The sequence below is a fragment of the Protopterus annectens genome, chromosome 9.part0, assembly GCF_019279795.1.
Source record: "Protopterus annectens isolate FY-2018-M chromosome 9.part0, PAN1.0, whole genome shotgun sequence".
NCBI lineage: Eukaryota > Metazoa > Chordata > Ceratodontiformes > Protopteridae > Protopterus > Protopterus annectens.
The window spans coordinates 174,035,373-174,056,557 of record NC_056743.1 but is presented as its reverse complement, the minus strand read 5'-3'; the positions used below and the strand labels follow the sequence as shown (position 1 = coordinate 174,056,557).

Here is a 21,185-nt window from a genome sequence, read left to right as displayed (position 1 = left end):
TTTGAACACAAAGCTGAATTTCAATCTTTGGAAGTAAAGACAACAGACAACATTATTATACAGCAGCTGAAGGGGGGGGGAGTAGTGGTACTGGATAAATGTGACTATACAATCTAGAATTAAACAGTTTTGTCAACTATTTACAATCTACCACTGACTTCCCTTAAGTTCACTTTGGAACTAATATATATATCAACTTTTTTTTTGTCAACCTTTATTTTGATACAACAGGGACCCCGGACCATTAACTCTTCACTTCAAAAAGAAAGAATGCTGGAGGAATAGTTTTTAGTAGTTTAGTAGCATAGGGCATAGGCATGTATGCATAGTGAAAAAACACAGCACACTGCATACAGACATATAGATTCCAAAGCAAGATCCAAGAAAGAAAGAAGAAGAAAAGCTAATATAACATAACATTTTCCTTAATAGGGGCTATGACAAAATAATGATTGAAAATGAGTCTATCTAATGAGTCTATCTAGTTCGCAAGTTGAATAAGCAAGTTGTTAAATCACGGTTGTCAGAGCGAACAGAATAATACATGAAAATATAATATTGATTTGAGATGAGATTTTGAGATGACTGAATTCAAATTTAAACATAATATAGTGACAATATCACCTGTACTAAGTGCAATAAATGCAAGTACATTACATAACCCAGCATTATGCACATGTTAATGGAGGGAGTCTTTGTAGAAACATTTTGCTGGCTTGATTAATGACTCCAGATTACATTATATTTCATCTGACGGTGGTTATCTGGGTTAATCATTCATTTGGTGGCTAGAACAATAAGAAAACTGAATTTAGAAACATTTTATTCTAAGAAAGTTTATTTGATTGAAGTTGGGACTGATGTTATGAGTTAACTTATATTGGAAATCAGTTACATCAATTGAAACAGTTGCTAGATGGATCATATATATAGAGTTGTTCATGTCATGGTTTTAAAATAATATACAATACAGAATCTGTTTGTTAACTCTTCTGTTAAAATACGTTATGAAAGACATTCATTCCATGAGTATTATCCATTCATTTATTTATTCTTATTGGTATAGTGTTAATTATAATTATAAAATAAGTAAAATATATATTTATTTATTTATATATATGTTAACCTAATGCACAGTTTTAATATTTTAATGAAAGAATTCTCAATGGTAAGCGCTGGAAGCATACCCATGCATCTTGATGTTTACAAAAGCTACAGATCGGGTATTTGTTTTTTTATCTGCTAGCAGCCTGAGATTAAGTATTGATCGTCTTTATATATTTTTAAAAAGTCTAACATCTATCATATTATATATGAATGAGGAGCAGTTATGCTAGCGAAATTTGATATAACAAATTTTAAGATGCCTAAGTTGTTAAGAATGTTTGTACAATTAAGACTGAACAAAGATATTTGCCATATGTGATTTAATATGAATATTTTTAGGTTAACTTGAATATAAGTTAGTGAAAGGATGAATTATCCTATAGGACGATGCAATGCTACCAATGAAGGATCATGTTCCTTTTATTCTACGTTGACAATTATATCCTTAATTGAGAAAGCTGTTTTATAGGTTAATGATTATTTTAAAAGGACAGATATTTTGTGATACAATTGAGATCTGACTTCTGGCATTGAGCAGTATTACCCTTAGTTTTTCTCCATTTTTGTTTTCTAAGGCGGTAGGTTTATCATTTGAGCCTTGCCTAAAAAGGCACTATGGGGTGGCAAGAGCCTTTGCCAATATCCGGAAGCCCAGGGGTGACAGGTGCAAGCCGTCCCTTGCGAAGCAGCGTGGCTTGTCAAGCATGTCATCCCAGGCAGACAGACATTGGATCCCCTTAGAATGACACCAGTAATTAAGCCAATTATTAAAGCTGCTCATTTTGTCTCTGTATTGTGGCATCATTCTTGGTGAGGGTAGGATACTGCTCAGGGTCAGGGTCATACCGGCCTGGGCCACATAATCTGAGAGCTCCTCTATGTCTCTTCATGTAGTCCAGGGAGGTACGTCTCAGGTCGTTCAGAGTCATACTTGTACTTGCTGTGGAGTGACCCGAGTGCTTGTGTTATGTGGCGGATTCTAGCGCCTGACAGGCAGCTTACTGTGATATTTTCCTTGCTCAGTCTGGTGAGTGGGACGTCAGTGTGTCTGACTATGGAGTCACCTATAACAAGTGTGTCTGGCATTGTGTTTGGCCTTAAGGGCTGTGACTGTTTAGCACACTGACTTTGAGAACTATGTGTTGCATGTCTTATGTCTTGAGGTGGCAGTTGCTTGGGTGTCTGCTTTGGAGACCTCTGTAGTTTTGTAGATTTTTGATCAGTGCCTCCGAGTATGTCTTTGTGTGTTTATGTGTTTGTTTTGCAGTTGTGATAGTTCTATGTGAAACTGGGTTTGTGGTGTGCGTGGTTTCCTTCTCCTCCTGTCTGGTCTTGCCAGTCCTGAGTTGAGGACTTTAGCAACGTGAGTGTCAAACGAAAGGTTACTGTCAACCTGGGTCCCCAGATCCCTGATAACCTCTTCTGTGCTCAGTGGATTGTCACCTATATGGTAGCTAGGGGTAACCTTGTTTTTCCCGAAGGGTATGACTATGCATTTCTTGGCGTTTAACTTTAGGCCATGGCTCTGGCACCAGTTATCCGTTTCTGTGAGACCCTTCTGAAGGATATCTGTGTCAGATGTGTTTTCGACTCTCTTTTAAGGCCAATATCAAAGTAAAGCAAATGTAAACTAGGAAAACAAGGCGAGCAGTGATACGGAAAAATACATTTAGAAAGTGTCAAGATTGCTGAATCTTTATTCCTAGTGTATCAGTGAAGTACATTATGTTCGTGTTTTGAAAAAACCTAAGTAGTGAAATAAAACCTGATTAACTATTCATACTTTGCATTTAGACAAACAGAAAAAAACTATAGCCTTCTGAAACCTCAGCTCTAGAACTAAACCCCCTAACCTTTTTCGCCATCAGTACTATCCAGTGGCATCCTTGAAACAAATTCTTCTGTCAGCCTCTTCACTTCTGCTTCCTTTTGTTCTAACTGATCCTTCAGGGATTTCAGTTCATCCTGTAAAACAAAGAGAAATTCTCATATACACAGAATTTCTACATTTCCTTTGTACACTTTTTCAAATAATGTCGAATATGTCAGCATAAACAAAACGAATGCCTGGTCCATAACTTATTCCAAGAAAACCACACTAAATAAGATTGTCAAAGTTCTCCAAAAAGACATACTGCAACAACCTTTGATGGTTTACCAGTACTTTGAGGCCAGTTATTTTAACATGCATGGATGAAGCATTCCTCCATCGGTTTCTGCTTGTGATTTGTTCCATGTACCTTACTACCATTGTTTTTGGTGATACAATCTCTCACTACCCACCAAACAAGCTGACTTTACACATTCCTTTACTCTTGTTCTTGTGTCTTGACCAAAAGCACATTACTCAATACTGACAAACATCACTGTTTATCTCACTGACATTGAGGAATGTGGGAACAATACTAAGTGTAGGGACCATGAGATGTCTAGTCATATGTACACATTTTTAAGACGACAAATTTAGAAGTCCTTGCCAGACTATTAGCATTCCATGCTCACCGACCAAATTGGGCAGGGCCATACACTGTAAGCCTGATGTAAACTTCTGTCTACCCATCCAATCATCATGACTAGCCTTAGAAGTAGTCGAAGTAGAACTTTGTTTGATCTGTAGTGAAAACTTATTCCACATGCTGGCAATATGTTGCATTACGAATTACTGCTTATTTGTTCGTGTAGATTTAAAGACCATATGCATTATGCAAAATATAGCATCCACATTACATTCCACCTTTTTCATAAAGTTCACTAGTACCTAGATGCTGTTCTGCTCCTACTTTCACATAAAATGATTTTATGTGAAAACAGGAAGAAACAAGGGGGTGGTTAATGCCGCAGTGACCTTTCAAACATCTACTGTTATGGTAAGTTTACTTACACAAATATGCTATGTTCTTCATATTGATTGCTGCTACATTCACCTAAGCTATATGGCTAGATTACCATAGCTTGCAAATTTTAAGAGGTGGAAGAACAGTCCAGGAGCCTATGCAGAATTATCCTAGTGAAGCCTGATCAGCACCTAGAGAAGGAATCAAGCTTACAGTGCTTTCTAGATGCATAGAGAACCAATTTGATGCCTTTTGAATTTTGAATACTTCTAGAATCATACCCCTTCAAAAAAAAAAAAAAAAAGACAAAAAAGACAATGAAACCAAGGCCCTGGTAAAGTGGACCTTGACCCTGCCTGGAATAGTTTTACTGTGGTGAGTATAACAAAAGGCAATAGCTTTAAGACAACCATTTCGGAATGATCTGCTTGGACACAGGTTCTCTATTACCTTCATAAGAGATGAACAATAGATCAGAACATGTGAAAGATTTTGTTCTGTCAAGACAGTACTGGAGCGGTCTGTGGACATCCAAGTTACAAATATCCTTTCTCCCTCATTTTTAGGTTTGGGAAAGAAAATGAGGACATGGATAATTTGGCTTACAGTAAACTTGGATACCACTTTAGACATACAAGGATTAGATCTCAAAGAAACTCTGTTCTTGTGGAAAATGAGGTATGGCTTACTCACTGTAAGAGTGTGCAACTCAAATGTCCTTCTTGCAGAGGTCAGAGCAATCAGTAAAACTGTTTTCCATGTAAAGAACCTGAAGTCAGCCATGACCAAGTTTCACCTTCTCTAACACAAAATTAAAATCAAGAGGGGGCACTTTTTTCTGGAGGTCTCTTATGCAAAACAGATTTCAAAAAAGTTTTAAAATGAGAATGCAGTGAAAGTGGAGGATCCACAGGCAGACAGGCTGGAATAGCTGATAAATGAACCCTGATGCAGATGCAAGAAAGGCCACATAACAGTAAATACAAATGTCATAAAACCAAAGAACTAGCCCTGAATGGGCATTTTTGTTGATGGCACCAGCTAGAAACCTTTTCCATTTGCTAATATATGATTTTCCAGTAGCAAGCTTTTGTGCTTCCATTAGTATCTGCTGCACTTCCTCGGTAAACAGGTACCTAACAGCAATTAAGATTCTATCATCCAGCCACTCAATTGAAGTTGACTGGGTCTGGGTGTATCTAACATCCCTGATCTTGTGTGAGTAGATCCAGTCTATGAAGAAGCTTGTGGTAATTGCCCCTGCTATTTCCAAAAGAAAGGAGAACCACTGTTGCCTGTGCCAGGAGGGCGTCACCACAATGATCTTGAGGAATTAATTTTGAATCTTTGGAAGCACCCTGGAAATCAGTGGAAAAGCATACAGAAACATGTACGTCCAAGGAAAAGAAAACAGTCTTCCAAGCCTTCTTACATGGAGTACTGAAGCAGAATCTTGCTAGCTGCTTCTTCAGACACGAGGCAGATATGCCTACTTGAAAAATTTTCCCATAGATGCATCAAATCTTGGAAGACCCCCTGATCTAGACTCCCTTTATCCTGCTCAGCTTGTCTGTTACACAGCTTTGCTCTGATGGAATGTAGGATGCCTGTAGAGTGAGACTGTGCTATGAAGCTATATCCCAAGCTAGCACAGCTAGCCTGCAAACAGGGTACGACCTGGTTCTGGTTTGATTTTTGATGTACCACACGACTGTAGTACCATCTGTATCAACTTGGAAAGGTCCCTGGTGTCGCACACACCTTGCACCTTTATCCCTTCTGAAACTGCACCCTGTGCAAAATTCGAGGTGTCTGTGATGAGCTACTGCTTTGGAGCAGGGAGGGAGGAAAGGAGACTTGTATTTAAGGATCCAAATGATTTCCCTTCTGACAATCCCCACACAATGGGATTTATAAGGACAAAGGATGTTGGTGCTGGGACACAAGATACCTCAGATACTACTGTACCTTTCTCATGCTGAGTCTTGCCAGGGGTATCATGATATCTAATATCAGAGTAGGGGATGCTGCCATATACCTTGTCTAGGTCAAGATAGGTGGAATGCACAGTCTTCTCTCTCTCTCTCATCCAGGGCCTTGGTGACTTCCTCAAAGTCAACCATGTTTAACAGGCACGATCTACCCTTAACGAGCCCAAACTGGGCTGGGTCGATAGTTTTGAGATTACCTACGCCCTTGATAATAAGGTCCATAATGATTCTTTCGATGGCCTCACAGACGAGGCTAGTCAAGCTAATTGCCCTATAATTCCCAGAGTCAGATGATGGTCCCCCTTTGTGCAAATGGATTACTGTCACTGTTCTTCATTCTGCCAACCACAGCCAGTCTGTAGGCTGTGGTTAAACAGGGATCCAAGCAGGTCTGCTAAGTCATGTTTTAAGTTGCTTAAAAGGCAACCTGGGATGGTGTCTGGTCCCACGGATGCCATGGTTTTGGTTTTGGTTTTGGCGAGCAGAGAGAAGACCTGCTTTCTTGAGATATCAAGCTGAGGAATGATGGCAGATAGACTTTGGGGGATGACGGAGGGGGTGAAGCTTGCACTAAATATGTCAGCTAACAGATTGGCTACTACTGCCAGATGAGTTTGAGTAGTGCCATCCACAACCAGTTCAGTGCATAGCTGGCTATTCCCTTTTAGATTTCGGACATTGTTAAACATGGTCCTGTGATTATCCTTAGCTAGGGAGGCTATTTTTGCTTTGTAATTAGCTTTAGGGAAACTTAAGATCTCTAATTTAAGCTAGAGAAGAATTTCTTCCTCTGCTGAGCCAGTTCCCACTTGTTTGTAGACATTAGTTTCAATCTCTTGTATAGCCTGTTTATACTAGGGATTCACCAGGGTGGCTTGTTTTTTCGGCAAGGCCTGGTTTTAATCCAGTCAGGTACAGCCAATTCTATACAACTGCTTAACTGGATATACAGGGCATTGGTGTACACCTCTACAGAGGAGTCCAAGTTAACTGCTTTTCAAGATGCTTTGAAACTTCTTATACCATCACTTAGTAGAAGGTAGTTTGCCTTTGAAATACTTAATTGTTTTTGAGCTTGATGGGGTATCTGGTCATATAATTACATCAAATGAGACTGACTTATGGTCTGATCTTACCATGGAGGACATCACACAGGGAGTGGGTATGCAATGCTCTCCCATGTTAGTGAATACCATAGCCAGGACATTTGAGCTCCTTGTAGGTGTGCTGGTTATTCCAGACCATTTGCAGTGACAAGAACCTCTGAGCTATCATGCTTGCCGTCATGTACATTTTCCAGTCAATGGCATGATAATTAAAATCACCCATGAGTAAGGTGTTGGGCTGTATGGCAAGTAACTCCAGTAAGTCCAGGTATGAGGTATGCTTTCCCTGTTTTATAGTGTGAGACCTATAGCTAGCTACAATGTGGTAGGGGGCTTTGTCTATAGTAAACTGGACATGAAGTAGTTCAGTAGAGTCACTGTTTTGACCAGTCTTGGTGTACCTGTCCTTAAAGAAGATGGATTCACCTCCTCCTTTGGTTCTTTCCTGCTTAGTTTGTGGTGTGAACATATGGAAGGCATTGTAGCCCTGCATGCCCGGGGTGCTTTCCGCTACTTTGAACCATTTCTTGATGACTGCACAGATGTCAGCATCTTCCAAAGATAAGAGTGCTTCCAGGTAGTGCAGTTTCTTGACTTCTATAAGCAATTCTCAGCTTTTTAGGATACCATAGGAATGAAATTAAAGTAATTTCCATTTTCTTTAAACATTTTTGTCAGGTATTAAAGCTACTGAATGCAATATGTATAGAATCTTGGGTAAAAGTTAATTCCATTTTTTTAATAAAAAACAACACTTCAAAATTTTCAAATCATTAATAATCAATCACATCTTGAAAGATTTTTATTCCTAAATATTTTAGTTTTTTTCCTTCCCAGTTAGGTAAACTTGGCGTGCCACAAAAACCCCACTAGATCAACTAAGATATTGGCAATTAAGGAATGATACAAAGACATCTGTTACTTTAGACAAATTTTTTTTTTACTGCCATCTTCAACAGAAACATCAAAGCAAATCTCAAAAATTCTGGGCAGGAATAAAACTTCTTCACCCAGGTCAAACCACCACTCCAACCCCTTCATCTTCCAACCATAAAACCCTGGAGGATGGTGCCAACACATTTAATAGTTTTTTCACAGAGACTATCCAGTCCCTAGCTAGTCAGCTAACTCCCAGTTGCTCTAACTCACCTGCCGCTATACCCAGTACCCAATTCTCCTTTAGCTTTCAACCAGTACCTGTATATCACTTATCCATGCCCTAATTAAGAAATTAAAGCCAACCACCTTATCTGCTGATCTCCTCTCTGCAGATGCCATAGCATACTCCATCTCAATCTTAATCAATAAAACCATATCTGAAGCTACCATCCCTTCCATATAGAAAATATCCCATGTTATACCACTCCATAAAGGAGGTAGCTCCATTGAAGTGTCAAACTTCAGACCCATAGCTATTCTGTAACTGCTGGATAAAATTATGGAGAAGTGCATCCATAAACAAGTCCTGCACTATCTTATCTAGAACAATATGTTGGCTAGCTCTCAGCATGGCTTTAGGCCATTCCATAGTGCTACCTCAGCTCTCCTCTCCTTCTCTGATGTCATAAACCATAACCGAAATAACAAACTAACCTCAGCCCTCTTTCTTGATCTCTCCAAGGCCTTCAATATGGTTAACCACAAAAAACTCATCCATACTGTGAAGGCCTTCTCCTTAGATAACCATGCTCTCCAGTGGTTTCAATCCTACCTCTGTGGTAGACAACAGACCGTCCTATGGCAGGGCAAGCTATGCTCCCTTCTACCCATCACCCTAGAAGTCCCCCAGGGCTCTATACTAGGACCCCTTCTTTTCTCTATCTTTATTAATTACCTCCACTCTGTCATCCCAGATGCAACCTGCATTTAATATGCAGGTGACTCCACTTTAATCTGCTCGGCCACCTCCCAGATAAAACTAGTGACACTGTCCCAGAATACGTTTAACATTGTTGAAAACTGGCTCTCTAATAATCACCTGATCTTAAACCCTAACAAAACAAATCTGCTACTTTTCCCCCCACTCGTAGGTCCTCATCACTGTTCTTTACCATTAAATCTAATAATGGCACCATTATCGCCCCAGAAGCCCAAACTAAACTCTTGGGTGTTATAGTAGATAATAACCTTAAATTTGATATGCATGTCAACCAAACTAACAAAACCATTAAAAAAAACGTGGCTCCCTTTATAAGATTAAACCTTTTCTTACTCCACTTGCTAGAAGTGGTATTACCCGTTCCCATCTGCTCTCTATCCTTCTCTATGCCTCCCCTTTATCAACCAATCTGAACAAATCTGACCTTAGCAAGCTCTCTAGCTGTTATAACCACACTGCTATATGTGCCACAGGCACAGCATTTATGAAACACCACTGTCATAACCTAAATCTTCTAGGCTGGCTTGAATTACCTAGCCTACTTCAATACAACCAGGTTACAGTGGCATATAAAGTACTAAACCAATCTGAAAATACTTAAAAACATCATTAGCCCCCTACAGTAACCTCAGGCCACTTCACTCATATAACAGACTGCTGGTTCAAACATTCAAAACCAATAACTCAGCTGGAGACTGTTTTCCAACTCTGTCGGCAAAACTTGAAACTCCTTTCCTGCCAACCTTACTCTAGTATCCTCACTAACTCAATTCAAAAAATGTCTCAGACAACATTTTAAGAATCACTGGTTATGTCCTTGTTCTAATCCTGACTAGCTCCTTTTTAAAATTGTGTGCCAAACAAAACTTTATACTACATACAATTTGTGACATAATTGCTAGTTTAGATACTTGTACAAGTTTAATAATGATCGAATGTATAACTTGCTTGACTGAACAGAGTCTGTAAACTGTTTGCAACATGTATTGATATTATGATTTTTTCCTGCATTACTTTCTGTATGTTGTGTTCGGAGCTTTTCTCCCCGGGCCTCCGCTGAAAATGCACATGTATCCAGCCGGACTATCCCGTCAACAAATGTAAAATAAATATTTATCTTTAAGCTTACTAACTGATTTAACAATAACATTTAAGTTTTGTTAGCAGCAATACTTCCTGAAATTGTTCAATTTCCTCATCTATTTCTTCAATTGAATAACTTAAATCTCCTATAAGTAATATCTGCAAAAAGCTGTATTTGACAGATGCTCAATTAACAAGAATTGTCACTTAATTGTTTTCTTTCTTATACTATTAGCCAAGAGTTCAATAACTAATGCAAACAGTAAATGGGATAAGGCACACCCTTTCTTTGTGTCTTTGGTTAAAAAGAATCCTTGAGAAATGTAAGACACTTTTAACATATGCCCTGGAATCTCTTCATAGCTTTTTTTTTTTTTAATACTCCAATAAATTGTTCTGGAAATGCAAACACTTTTAAAGTTTTAAACAAGTAGTTCCAATCTACAGAATCAAAAGCTACCTCGACATCTATTAGGACCAATTTCTTGTTCATTCCTTTTGCTACATCTAAGATTGATCTTAAAAATCAAACAGGATTTATAATCAGTAGCTTATCTACCACATCTCTTAGTCTTGTGGTGAAAATGGAAGTAAATATTTTGCAGCCTACATTTAATAATAAAATGGGTCTAAATGAGGAAACATATCCTTTCCTTTTTTAAGTATAGATGACATTACAGAAAATTTGCATGAGGGAGGAATTTTAACACACTGAATTATCCTGAAAGCATCACTCAGTAATTCAAAAATATTTATTGGAAACAGACCATACAATTCCATACTTAAGCCATCTAACTCTGGAGATTTCCCTTCTTTTAAAGCTTCTTTAACATCTGCTAGGGTAACAGGCGTATTCAACAAAGATATTTGTGGGTCATTAAGTTTATTAACATTTTTCTTTAAATAAGTAATAGAGGCTGCTGCTATGCTGGTAAACGCTCGTACAAGCAGTATAAATCAAAATTGTAGTAAGTCAAAATAGCAGGACTGAGCGAAAACAAGTGTAACACTTAAAGTTCAAAGTACTTTATTATCAATAATTAATAAGATAAGCTTTGCTGTGTAGCTTCATCAGATCTTACATTCATTCTAAGATTCCACATCTTATATATACACAGGTTTTAAACAATTAATCAATCAAGTAAGTTAATTGGTATGGTTATTTAAAGAAGCAGGCAGACATCAAAGGCCTAGCTTAATATATAAATCTAATAAGGATAAAATCATTTAAAACAATCTCATATATGAGGTATACATAAAAACGATATATAAAAGTTATATATAAAAAGTTATATAAAAATGTATATCAGTTTGTACATATATATTTATAATTTAAAATAGATATTAATATGAGAAAGTATGCTTAATGTCTAACATATAAGATTTCATATATATGTATGTATAAATTAATATAGTGTCTTATAAAATAAACACACTACATGTGGTAACCAAATCTATGACATAATGACATAGTAGTGATATAGAAGACAATTAGTTTGCAGAGAGATGGAATACCTATTTCTAGGGGGTTTATCTAATGTTTCTACGCTGTCTTAATTTTGGCTTGATAGAGGCCCTATCATCGAGGCCTAGTCCTTTATCTGATCTTAGTAGAATTATCCATTCGGTTTCCTTACTCTCTGTATATATCTTAATGTCAGCCCCTCTAGAGTTGGGAGTAATTACTTCAAGTACCTTAAACAAAAATCTATGTGTGTCATCATTTAATGCTACATGCTTGGAAAGAGCATTATGTAGTGTACCTTTCCTTATGTGATATACATGTTCCCTTATCCTATCCCTCAGTGGTCGATTTGTTTTACCAACATAGAAGGATGAACATAATTGACAAACAGCTAGGTAATATCACATGAGAAGTCATGCAGTTAGCTTCAGCTCTTATATTAAAAACTTTCTGTTGATCAGGATGAAAAAAATTCTGTCTTACGGTCTATGTAACAGAAATTACAGCGACCACAGCGTCTTGTGCATCCATTCTGTATAGATTTCCTATCAAATTTAGGATGGCATAGCATCCTTTTTAAGTTGTGTTTATTCTTGAAAATAAACCTCGGTGTTTCTCCTACTGTTTAATTTCTTCATCTATCTGCAATATACCCCAGTGTTTGTCTATAATCTGCTTAATCTCTATAAGATCAGATGAAAAAAAGGTGGAGAATTTAGTGAAAGACTCACTCATATTTTGTTTCTCACTATAGCTAGCACTGTTGGATCCAAAGTACGGCATAGCTGAAGTAGAGCGTAGATTGTACACTTCGTCTATCTTAGAATGCATTTCTTCGACTTTATATCCTCTGTGTAATAGTCTAAATTTCAAATCATTTATCTCAGTGTGAAAACCCTCTTCCATAGGATTCAGTCTGGAAGCTCTAATAGCTTGTCCTTTCACAATATTTCTGAAGACAAAAGGAGGGTACCTCTCTATATATAAGTCTAGAAACTCAAATTTACTATGGAGTTTTCAGAGGATAGAATTGAGTTTCTAGACTTGTATATAGAGAGGCTACAGAATAATTTAATCAACACTGGAGTTCATCGTAAAACATGTTATGTTAATTCATTGCTTTTAAGATCCAGTATGCACCCTCCTTTTGTCTAGCTATTAGAGCTTCCAGACTGAATCCTATGGAAGAGGGTTTTCACACTGAGATAAATGATTTGAAATTTAGACTATTACACAGAGGATATAAAGTCGAAGAAATACATTCTAAGATAGACGAAGTGTACAATCTATGCTCTACTTCAGCTATGCCATACTTTGGATCCAACAGTGCTAGCTAGAGTGAGAAACAAAATATGAGTGAATCTTTCACTAAATTCTCCACCTTTTTTTCATCTGATCATATAGAGATTAAGCAGATTACAGACAAACACTGGGGTATATTGCAGATAGATGAAGAAATTAAACAGATAGTAGGAGAAACACCGAGGTTTATTTTTAAGAATAAACACAACTATGCTATGCCATCCTAAATTTGATAGGAAATCTATACAGAATGGATGTACAAGATGCTGTGGTCGCTGTAATTTCTGTTGTTACATAGACAGTAAGACAGAATTTTTTCATCCTGATCAACAGAAAGTTTTTAATATAAGAGCTGAAGCTAACTGCATGACTTCTCATGTGATATACCTAGCTGTTTGTCAATAATGTTCATCCTTCTATGTTGGTAAAACAAATCGACCACTGAGGGATAGGATAAAGGAACATGTATATCACATAAGGAAAGGTACACTACATAATGCTCTTGCCAAGCATGTAGCATTTAATGACGACACACACAGATTTTTGTTTAAGGTACTTGAAGTAATTACTCCCAACTCTAGAGGGGGTGACATTAAGATATATACAGAGAGTAAGGAAACTGAATGGATAATTCTACTAAGATCAGATAAGGGACTAGGCCTCAATGATAGGGCCTCTATCAAGCCAAAATTAAGACAGCGTAGAAACATTAGATAAACCCCCTAGAAATAGGTATTCCATCTCTCTGCAAACTAATTGTCTTCTATATCACTATTATGTCATTATGTCATAGATTTGGTTACCACATGTAGTGTGTTTATTTTATAAGACACTATATTAATTTATACATACATATATGAAATCTTATATGTTAGACATTAGGCATACTTTCTTATATTAATATCTATTTTAAATTATAAATATATACGTACTAACTGATATACATTTTTATATAGAACTTTTTTTATATATAACTTTTTATATATACGTTTTTTATGTATACCTCATATATGAGATTGTTTTTAAATGATTTTATCCTTATTAGATTTATATATTAAGCTAGGCCTTTGATGTCTGCCTGCTTCTTTAAATAACCATACCAATTAACTTACTTGATTGATTAATTGTTTAAAACCTGTGTATATATAAGATGTGGAATCTTAGAATGAATGTAAGATCTGATGAAGCTACACAGCGAAAGCGCTTATCTTATTAATTATTGATAATAAAGTACTTTGAACTTTAAGTGTTACACTTGTTTTCACTCAGTCCTGCTATTTTGACTTACTACAATTTTTCTTTAAATAGTTGTCAATTTTGTAATCGGGATTATTACTTTTTATATTTATTAATATATTTAACATCAATAAATATTTATTTATATTCATGTACACGTTTAAATTCTGTTTTTGTTTAGTGACAAACATTTCATTACTAGCAATTTGATTCTACTAGATCTTTTACGAATAAATTCCCGTGAGTACTTAGTGGACTTTAGGTATTTTTACCTTAATACACATACATTTTATATAACTTCTTTATACATCAGGCATGTGTTGAATGTATTTATTAAATTTTTTATAAAAAAAAATGTTTTTATATGGTTTTTATGTTGTTGGTTTTTTATACCATCAAAATACAAATACAAATGTATTATATATGGAAAAATTGAATGACAATAACCATAGTTTTTTTTATTATGTACCTTTAAATCTACGTACTCTGTTCCAATGATGTAATTGAATCAACTAATTAATTATATATATATATATATATATATATATATATATATATATATATATATATACCTCAGATAAGCGAACACCACATAAGACACGACAACACGAAAACTTACATCACCGACAACGTAAATAATCGACTGAAGCCGACATTGGTATGCTAATGGCGCCTCGCTCCTACCACGTTCCAGGTAATGTGGTAGGAGCGAGAGGCGCTATTAGCATACCAATGTCGGCGTTTTCAGAGTCGGTCATTTACGTTGGTGATGTAAGTTTTCGGTGTTGTCGTGTCGGTTAACTGCTTGTCGGTTATGTGGTGTTTTGTTTATCTGAGGTAGAACCATATATATATATATATATATATATATATATATATATATATATATATATGTGGGCTGTTTTAATGGCAGTGTTATTCTGATGACGTTTCCGTATTTTTGGAAATGAAAGCGCTTAATGGAACCACTGCTTTTTGTTAATAAACTTGGTGCTTGTTACTTTTTGGACTGAAGAGTCTGCTTGACACTATTTACTATTTACATCAACGCTTGTGGGACTGCCTTAATTGGGTTTTGTACAACGGGGAACATAGTGTTTTACATATTAATTAATATCCTCATGGATTTTTTTTTAATGTTAAGCATTTCCTCTATGTCTAAAGTAAGCTTATTATGGCGAGGATTTCAGATATTACTGATTTGTGCCTTTTGCTTAACATCTTTCGTCTATTATCTAATCTATGAAGACTGTTTGAAGTTATCACATAGCTGTGCAATTTTTTTCTAAACCTCCACTTTATGCTTTAAAACCGTTTACTTTGTCATTAATTTTTAAATGACTTCAGAGTTATCCAATTTGTTTGTTGTTCAAACCTTGCTCTGTATATTTCACCTTGTATTTCCAACAACTCCACTCTCATTTTACTAATGGCTTTTCTTTCACATTCCATCTACAATATGCATGCTTATGTGCCATAGTTGACCTTTACTAACATGGCAATTATCAAAGACTCAAATTATTTTAATTTCATGGCATATACTGGGATTCTATAATTTTGAAATTTTCTTAAACTGGTAAGTACATTATGATAAATGACAATAAATAGTTTTAAGTAAATCCGCAGTGGCATAAATCCTATCAATTCTAGTTTGCATCCCATGCAAATAATGAGCGAGGAACAACAACTTATCTTCTAATTTACTATTAAATCAATTAAATTAATATTTCTGTTTAGTGCTTTACCTGATGCCAGAATTTTAGCTTTCTTCTGTTCACTTCTATCTCCAATACTAGATATGCAGTTAAAATCCCCTGCTAAAATTAAACTACCCTTACAATGACTTTGTAATACGTTTAAGTAATCTTTAGCCACTCTTGCACCTATTATAGGAATCTAGTAAAAATTAGTGTACAGCGTTTGCCATTTTATTTACTACAGATGTACACATTATTTTGGAATGATTAATGGATTCCATGACCTTAGGCATTACAGTAGATTTTCTCCAAAGTACATCAGTTCCTCTCCTCTTATTAACAGAAGCAGAAAATATTTTGTAACCAAAATGATTTAAATATTGCATATCTCTATATGAGTGAGCCACTTGAAAGAATGTCTCCTCTATTTAATTTTAGATATCTCTTTAATGATTTTCTTTTGTTGCCACTAGGTATTCTCTTTACATTAACAGATTAAAACTATTCATGTGTACTTAAACAGACTTGCTGTAAAAGATATGACACATTTATCCACCATATTATTTTAGCTGTAGACTCTAATACATTCCCCAAAGTCTAGCTCAGCATTGCACATTTTTGAATTCTTCCTCTCTAAAAATACGACACCTTTATCCACCATATTAATTTAGCTGTATACAAGACTCTAATATATTCCCCCAACACTATCTCAGCATTGCACATTTTTGAATTTTCCTTTCTAAAACTGAAGTACTACAACTCGTAAACAACAAAAATAGAAGTCTACCACTGAAAGGTACAGTTGTGTACACTTACCATAAATGTAGATGTTCGCGTGTATTTACTGTTGCAGTCATTACATTTGGGTTAACTACTTGCAGGTAGCCCTCAGTCAGCCTGATTAACACAGTCCTGGGTCCTGCGTCGGTTGCGGTCTCTTCTTCCGTGACGTCAGGTCGTCAGGGGTATAAAACATGCAGCCGAAGCTATGGAATCAGCTTTTCTTCCCCCAGATGTCAGGTGCCCCCATAATGGGAAGCAATTAAATCTATAAATTGCTAAGGTTACACCTCAAACAAAAAAGCAAATACACCAAAAAGCTTTTAAGCACTGAAAAGGAGAGAAGAGGTATAGCCAAACAAAGTCAGGGGGCTGGAGGGAGGGTAACCAGGTCTGCAAAAGTGAACACACTCCAACATCTACAATTATGTAGAGTGTACACAACTGCACTATGTTCTTCATGTTCCACTGTTGCAGTCATTACATTTGGGTAGATTCCCAAAGCTAAGGATGGGAGGAGGCGTTTAGATGGCATTAGGACCAGCTGTAAGGCCCTGCAAAACTGCAGTGGCAAAGCCAGCTCTGGATTTAGAAAAAATTGGCAAATGGTAATGCTTGGTGAAAGTATGTACAGAACTCCAGGTAGAAGCTTCTAGGATGTCCCTGGTAGATACGCCTCTGAGAAAGGCTGTAGAGGTAGATGCAGCCCTGGTTGAGTGGGATCTGATCCCCTGTGGGACAGGTTTTCCATGGTGCTTATAGCAGAAGTGAATGCAATGACCTATCCATTTGGAGATGATTCGCTTTGAAATAGCCTCCCCTCTGTCCCTGCAGCAAATGCCACCAGCAGTTGTTCAGATTTCCTTTGAAGTTTAGACCTGTCCAAGTAGAATCTAAGTTGTATGTGCACATCTAAGGAGTGCAGTATCAGTTTCCCTTTGTTCTGTGGATTAGGAAAGAAGATAGGCAAATTAATGGACTGATTAAAGGCCACACTGGATACCACCTTTGGCGTGGGTTTAGTCCTGAGGGACACCCTGTCCGCATGAAAGATGATGAAAGGCTCCACTGCCATAAGGGCCTGTAATTCAGATACCCTTCTTGCTGAAGTGATGGCTAAAAGGGAAGCTGTTTTCCAAGAAAGGAATTTTAAATATGCAGTAGCAACTGGCTCGAAAGGAGGAAGGGTGAGTTTCTCCAATACAAAGTTAAGGTCCCATGCTGGAGTTGGAGCTCTCCTGGATAGTCCTAAATTTTTGGCCCCTCTGAGGAACTACTTGGGCAGTGTAAGAGAGAAGAGGGGAGGTTCTGTGTTATAATGAGCTGAAATGGTTGAGGCATGAATTTTTATTGAGGAAAAATACAGGCCCTTGTGAAGCATCTCAGTTAAGTATTGTAAAATCTGAGGTAAATTGGGCACTGCTGTGCTCATCCCTAGAGACTGGTTCCAGGCACAGAATGTTTTCCATTTTTCAGCATAAGATTTTCTAGTACTAGGCCTCCTTGCCTCTAAAACGACATCCATCACTGGTTTACTGAGGGATGGTAAAGGAGAGCTTAGGTAATTAGCCAGGCTGCTAGGTTCCGTGTTTGAAGCGGAGGGTGCAGAATCTGGTTCTCCTGCTGAGACAGCAGGGTAGGGAGACTGAGGCAGGTGCCATGGGGCCAACAGTGACACACTGTGCAGGAGGGGGAACCAGTGTTGGCATGGCCAGGCTGGTGCAATCAAAATCATCCTTGGTTTGTCTTGTTTGATCTTTAGTAGTACTTTGGAGGGCAGAGGAAGAAAGGCATAAACTGATAGGTTTTTCCAGCTGAAGGAAAGAGCATCCACTTTCCAAGCTCGTCTGTGGGGAGTCCTTGCACAAACTTTTTCCAATTGATAGTTCTGTTGGGAGGCAAAAAGTACAGTTTTGTACCTACCATAAATGTAGATGTCCGATAGACATGCAACTGCAGTCATAACATGTGGGTTGTCCTGCCTCAGGCAGCCCTCGGTCGGCCGGATTCCAAAGTCTGGGTCCGACGTCGGCTGATGTCGCATTTCTCTCCATCAGAGCGGCTGGAGTACATAAGCATCAGCCGACGCCATTTTCTTCAGTGTTTCTTGCCCCAGATGCCAGGTGCCCTCCAAGGAAGGCTGTAATCAAATTGGAAGACAAAAAGACAGGATTCCAAACAAATAAAAGAGCAATAAAACAAATACACCATAACAGATATCCCCAGCTAAGAGTAACAGGGATAGTAGTGGACCCTAGGCATAGAGGGGTATGGAGGGAGGGAAAATCCGACTGCAGTTGCATGTCTATCGGACATCTACATTTATGGTAGGTACAAAACTGTACTATGTCCTTCAAGAATGCAACTGCAGTCATAACATGTGGGTAGAATACCATAGCTTAGCTGGGGGAGGAGGAATGCTCTAGGAAAAAGATGGTGTGGCAATCAAACCCTGCAGGACTGCCAAGCAAAGCCTGCTCTGGATCTGGAGTATAGAGGGAGATTGTAGTGTTTGGAGAATGTATGCACGGAGCTCCATGTAGCAGCTTCTAGAATGTCCTTGGTAGGCACCCCTCTTAAGAATGCTGTAGAGGTGGCTGTAGCTCTGGTGGAATGTGGTCTGACATTGGCTGGAACAGTCTTTCCATGAAAGGAATAACAGAATTTGATGCAATGTCCAATCCATTTAGAAATAGTCTGTTTTGAAATTGCTTTTCCTTGGACTGCAGGGGCGTAAGCTACAAAAAGTTGTTCAGACTTCCTACTGGCTTTGGTTCTGTCCAGGTAGTATCGAAGTTGTCTGTGAATGTCCAAGGTATGCAACAGTCTTTCCCCCTTATTCTCAGGATTGGGGAAAAAAGCAGGCAGATGAATTGCTTGATTTAAAGAAATCCTAGATACCACCTTTGGCATAAAAGTAGGGTTGGTCCTTAATGAAACCCTGTCTCTCTGAAAAATAATGAAGGGTGGTATTGCCATTAGGGCCTGTAGCTCCGAAACCCTTCTTGCTGAGGTAATTGCCAACAGGAAAGCTGTCTTCCATGAGAGAAATTGCAAGTCAACTGTAGCTGCTGGCTCAAATGGAGGTAGAGTCAGTTTTTCTAGGACAAAATTGAGGTCCCAGGCTGGCAATGGGGCCTTTCTTGGTGGCTTAATGTTCTTGATTCCCCTGAGGAATTGCCTTAGTACAGGGTGTGAAAAAACAGGAGGATCAGTGTTGTATCTAGCTGAAATAGCAGATGCGTGTATCTTTATGGAAGAATATGAGAGGCCGTTCTTTAACTCACTCACTCCAATGGAGCTCAGGAAGTTTGTACCGTAACTTCCAATGGGCGGAGCCTCAGCCTTTTAACAGAATCAAATTATGTCCTCAAATTTCAAACAAATGTTCATATCTCTGGAACCATAGGGATTATGAAAGAAGTATCAATGGCAAACTCTGCAGCACAAACTATTTTTATATGATTAGTATTCTTTAGGTTTTAGGTCTTAAACTGAATTTTATAAGTCACAGTAAACACTAACTATTATATTTGTAATATTTTGTGAACAGCTTACAATATCTCAGCAATCAGTCAAGCTACCCACATACTGTCAGCAGCATTTTATTCATCTGGCTGAGAGCTTTCATATGAGACTAAGGAGTTTTGTCTATGTTACTTGGTTGTTGAGTTATTTAGAAAAACGTGAAAATTATATCTATATAAATTAATATCATAAAAACAGTTAATATCTATTTTGCTGCACTAGACAGAGATCAAATATTAATGCAGTTGAGATTGCTATTGTGTAAGATTTAAGATGAAATCTTTTTAAACCCTGTAAATAACATGGTTTTGAAATTACTGATGCAAATTTGGACATGCAATATTTGACACTTAGGGGTGTCAGTAGGAGTTAACTGCAGATGCACCTGAAGGCGTTACTCGGATGTAATGAGTTAACATATCTGCCAAATATTCCAAGATGAGTGGGATGTTCAACAAAGATGCATCATGTCCCTTGCTGGTATTCCAATTGCTGAATCTTTTCCACTTTGCTAAGTAAACCTTTCTGGTGGATGGTCTTCGAGCCTCTGTCAGTATCTGCTGAACTTCCTTGGAGAGAGATAGGCTGTAGTTATTCATGGGATCTCCCAGGCTGTTAGCTGTAGTGTCTGAAGATTTGGATGCACTGTTTCGAAATTGTGTTGAGTCAAAAGTAGAGGCCATTGGGGAAGGGCCCACCTCCTGGTGTGACATAAGCTCCGTAGTAGTGGGTACCAGTGTTGTCTTGGCCAGTCCGGAGCTATTATGATTCCCTTGGGTCTCTCTGCTTTGATCGTTAGTAATACTGGGGTCATCAGTGGCAGAGGTGGGAATGCATAGATTGTTAGGGAGTTCCAGTTGAATGAGAGGGCATCTACTTTCCAAGCTTTTGGATGATATGTCCTTGTGCAGAATTTTGGTAGAAGATGGTTGAGGTGAGAGGCAAATAGGTCCACTTCTGGCTTGCCCCATGTCGAAGTGAGTTGTCTGAAGGCCTTCGGATGTAACCTCCACTCGTGTGGATCTGTGAAATTCCTGCTTAGGCTGTCCGCCAACACACTGTCTTTTCCTGGAACAAACTGGGATTGTAACTGGATGTTTAGGCTCAGTGATTTCTCCCAAAGATGCATTGTCAGTCTGCAAAGGGGGTAAGAGTGGGTGCCCCCTTGCTTGTTTAT

General features: G+C 37.8%; 1 protein-coding gene across 1 annotated transcript in view; it reads right to left on the bottom strand.

The window, feature by feature from the left end:
- Positions 1-21,185, bottom strand: part of PPFIBP1 (PPFIA binding protein 1) — a 2,404,664-nt gene that overhangs the window by 1,828,037 nt on the left and 555,442 nt on the right. Inside the window, exon 8 of the mRNA XM_044082713.1 lies at positions 2,961-3,072. Coding sequence (XP_043938648.1) covers positions 2,961-3,072 — 112 coding nt within the window. The remainder of the gene's footprint in view (positions 1-2,960; positions 3,073-21,185) is intronic.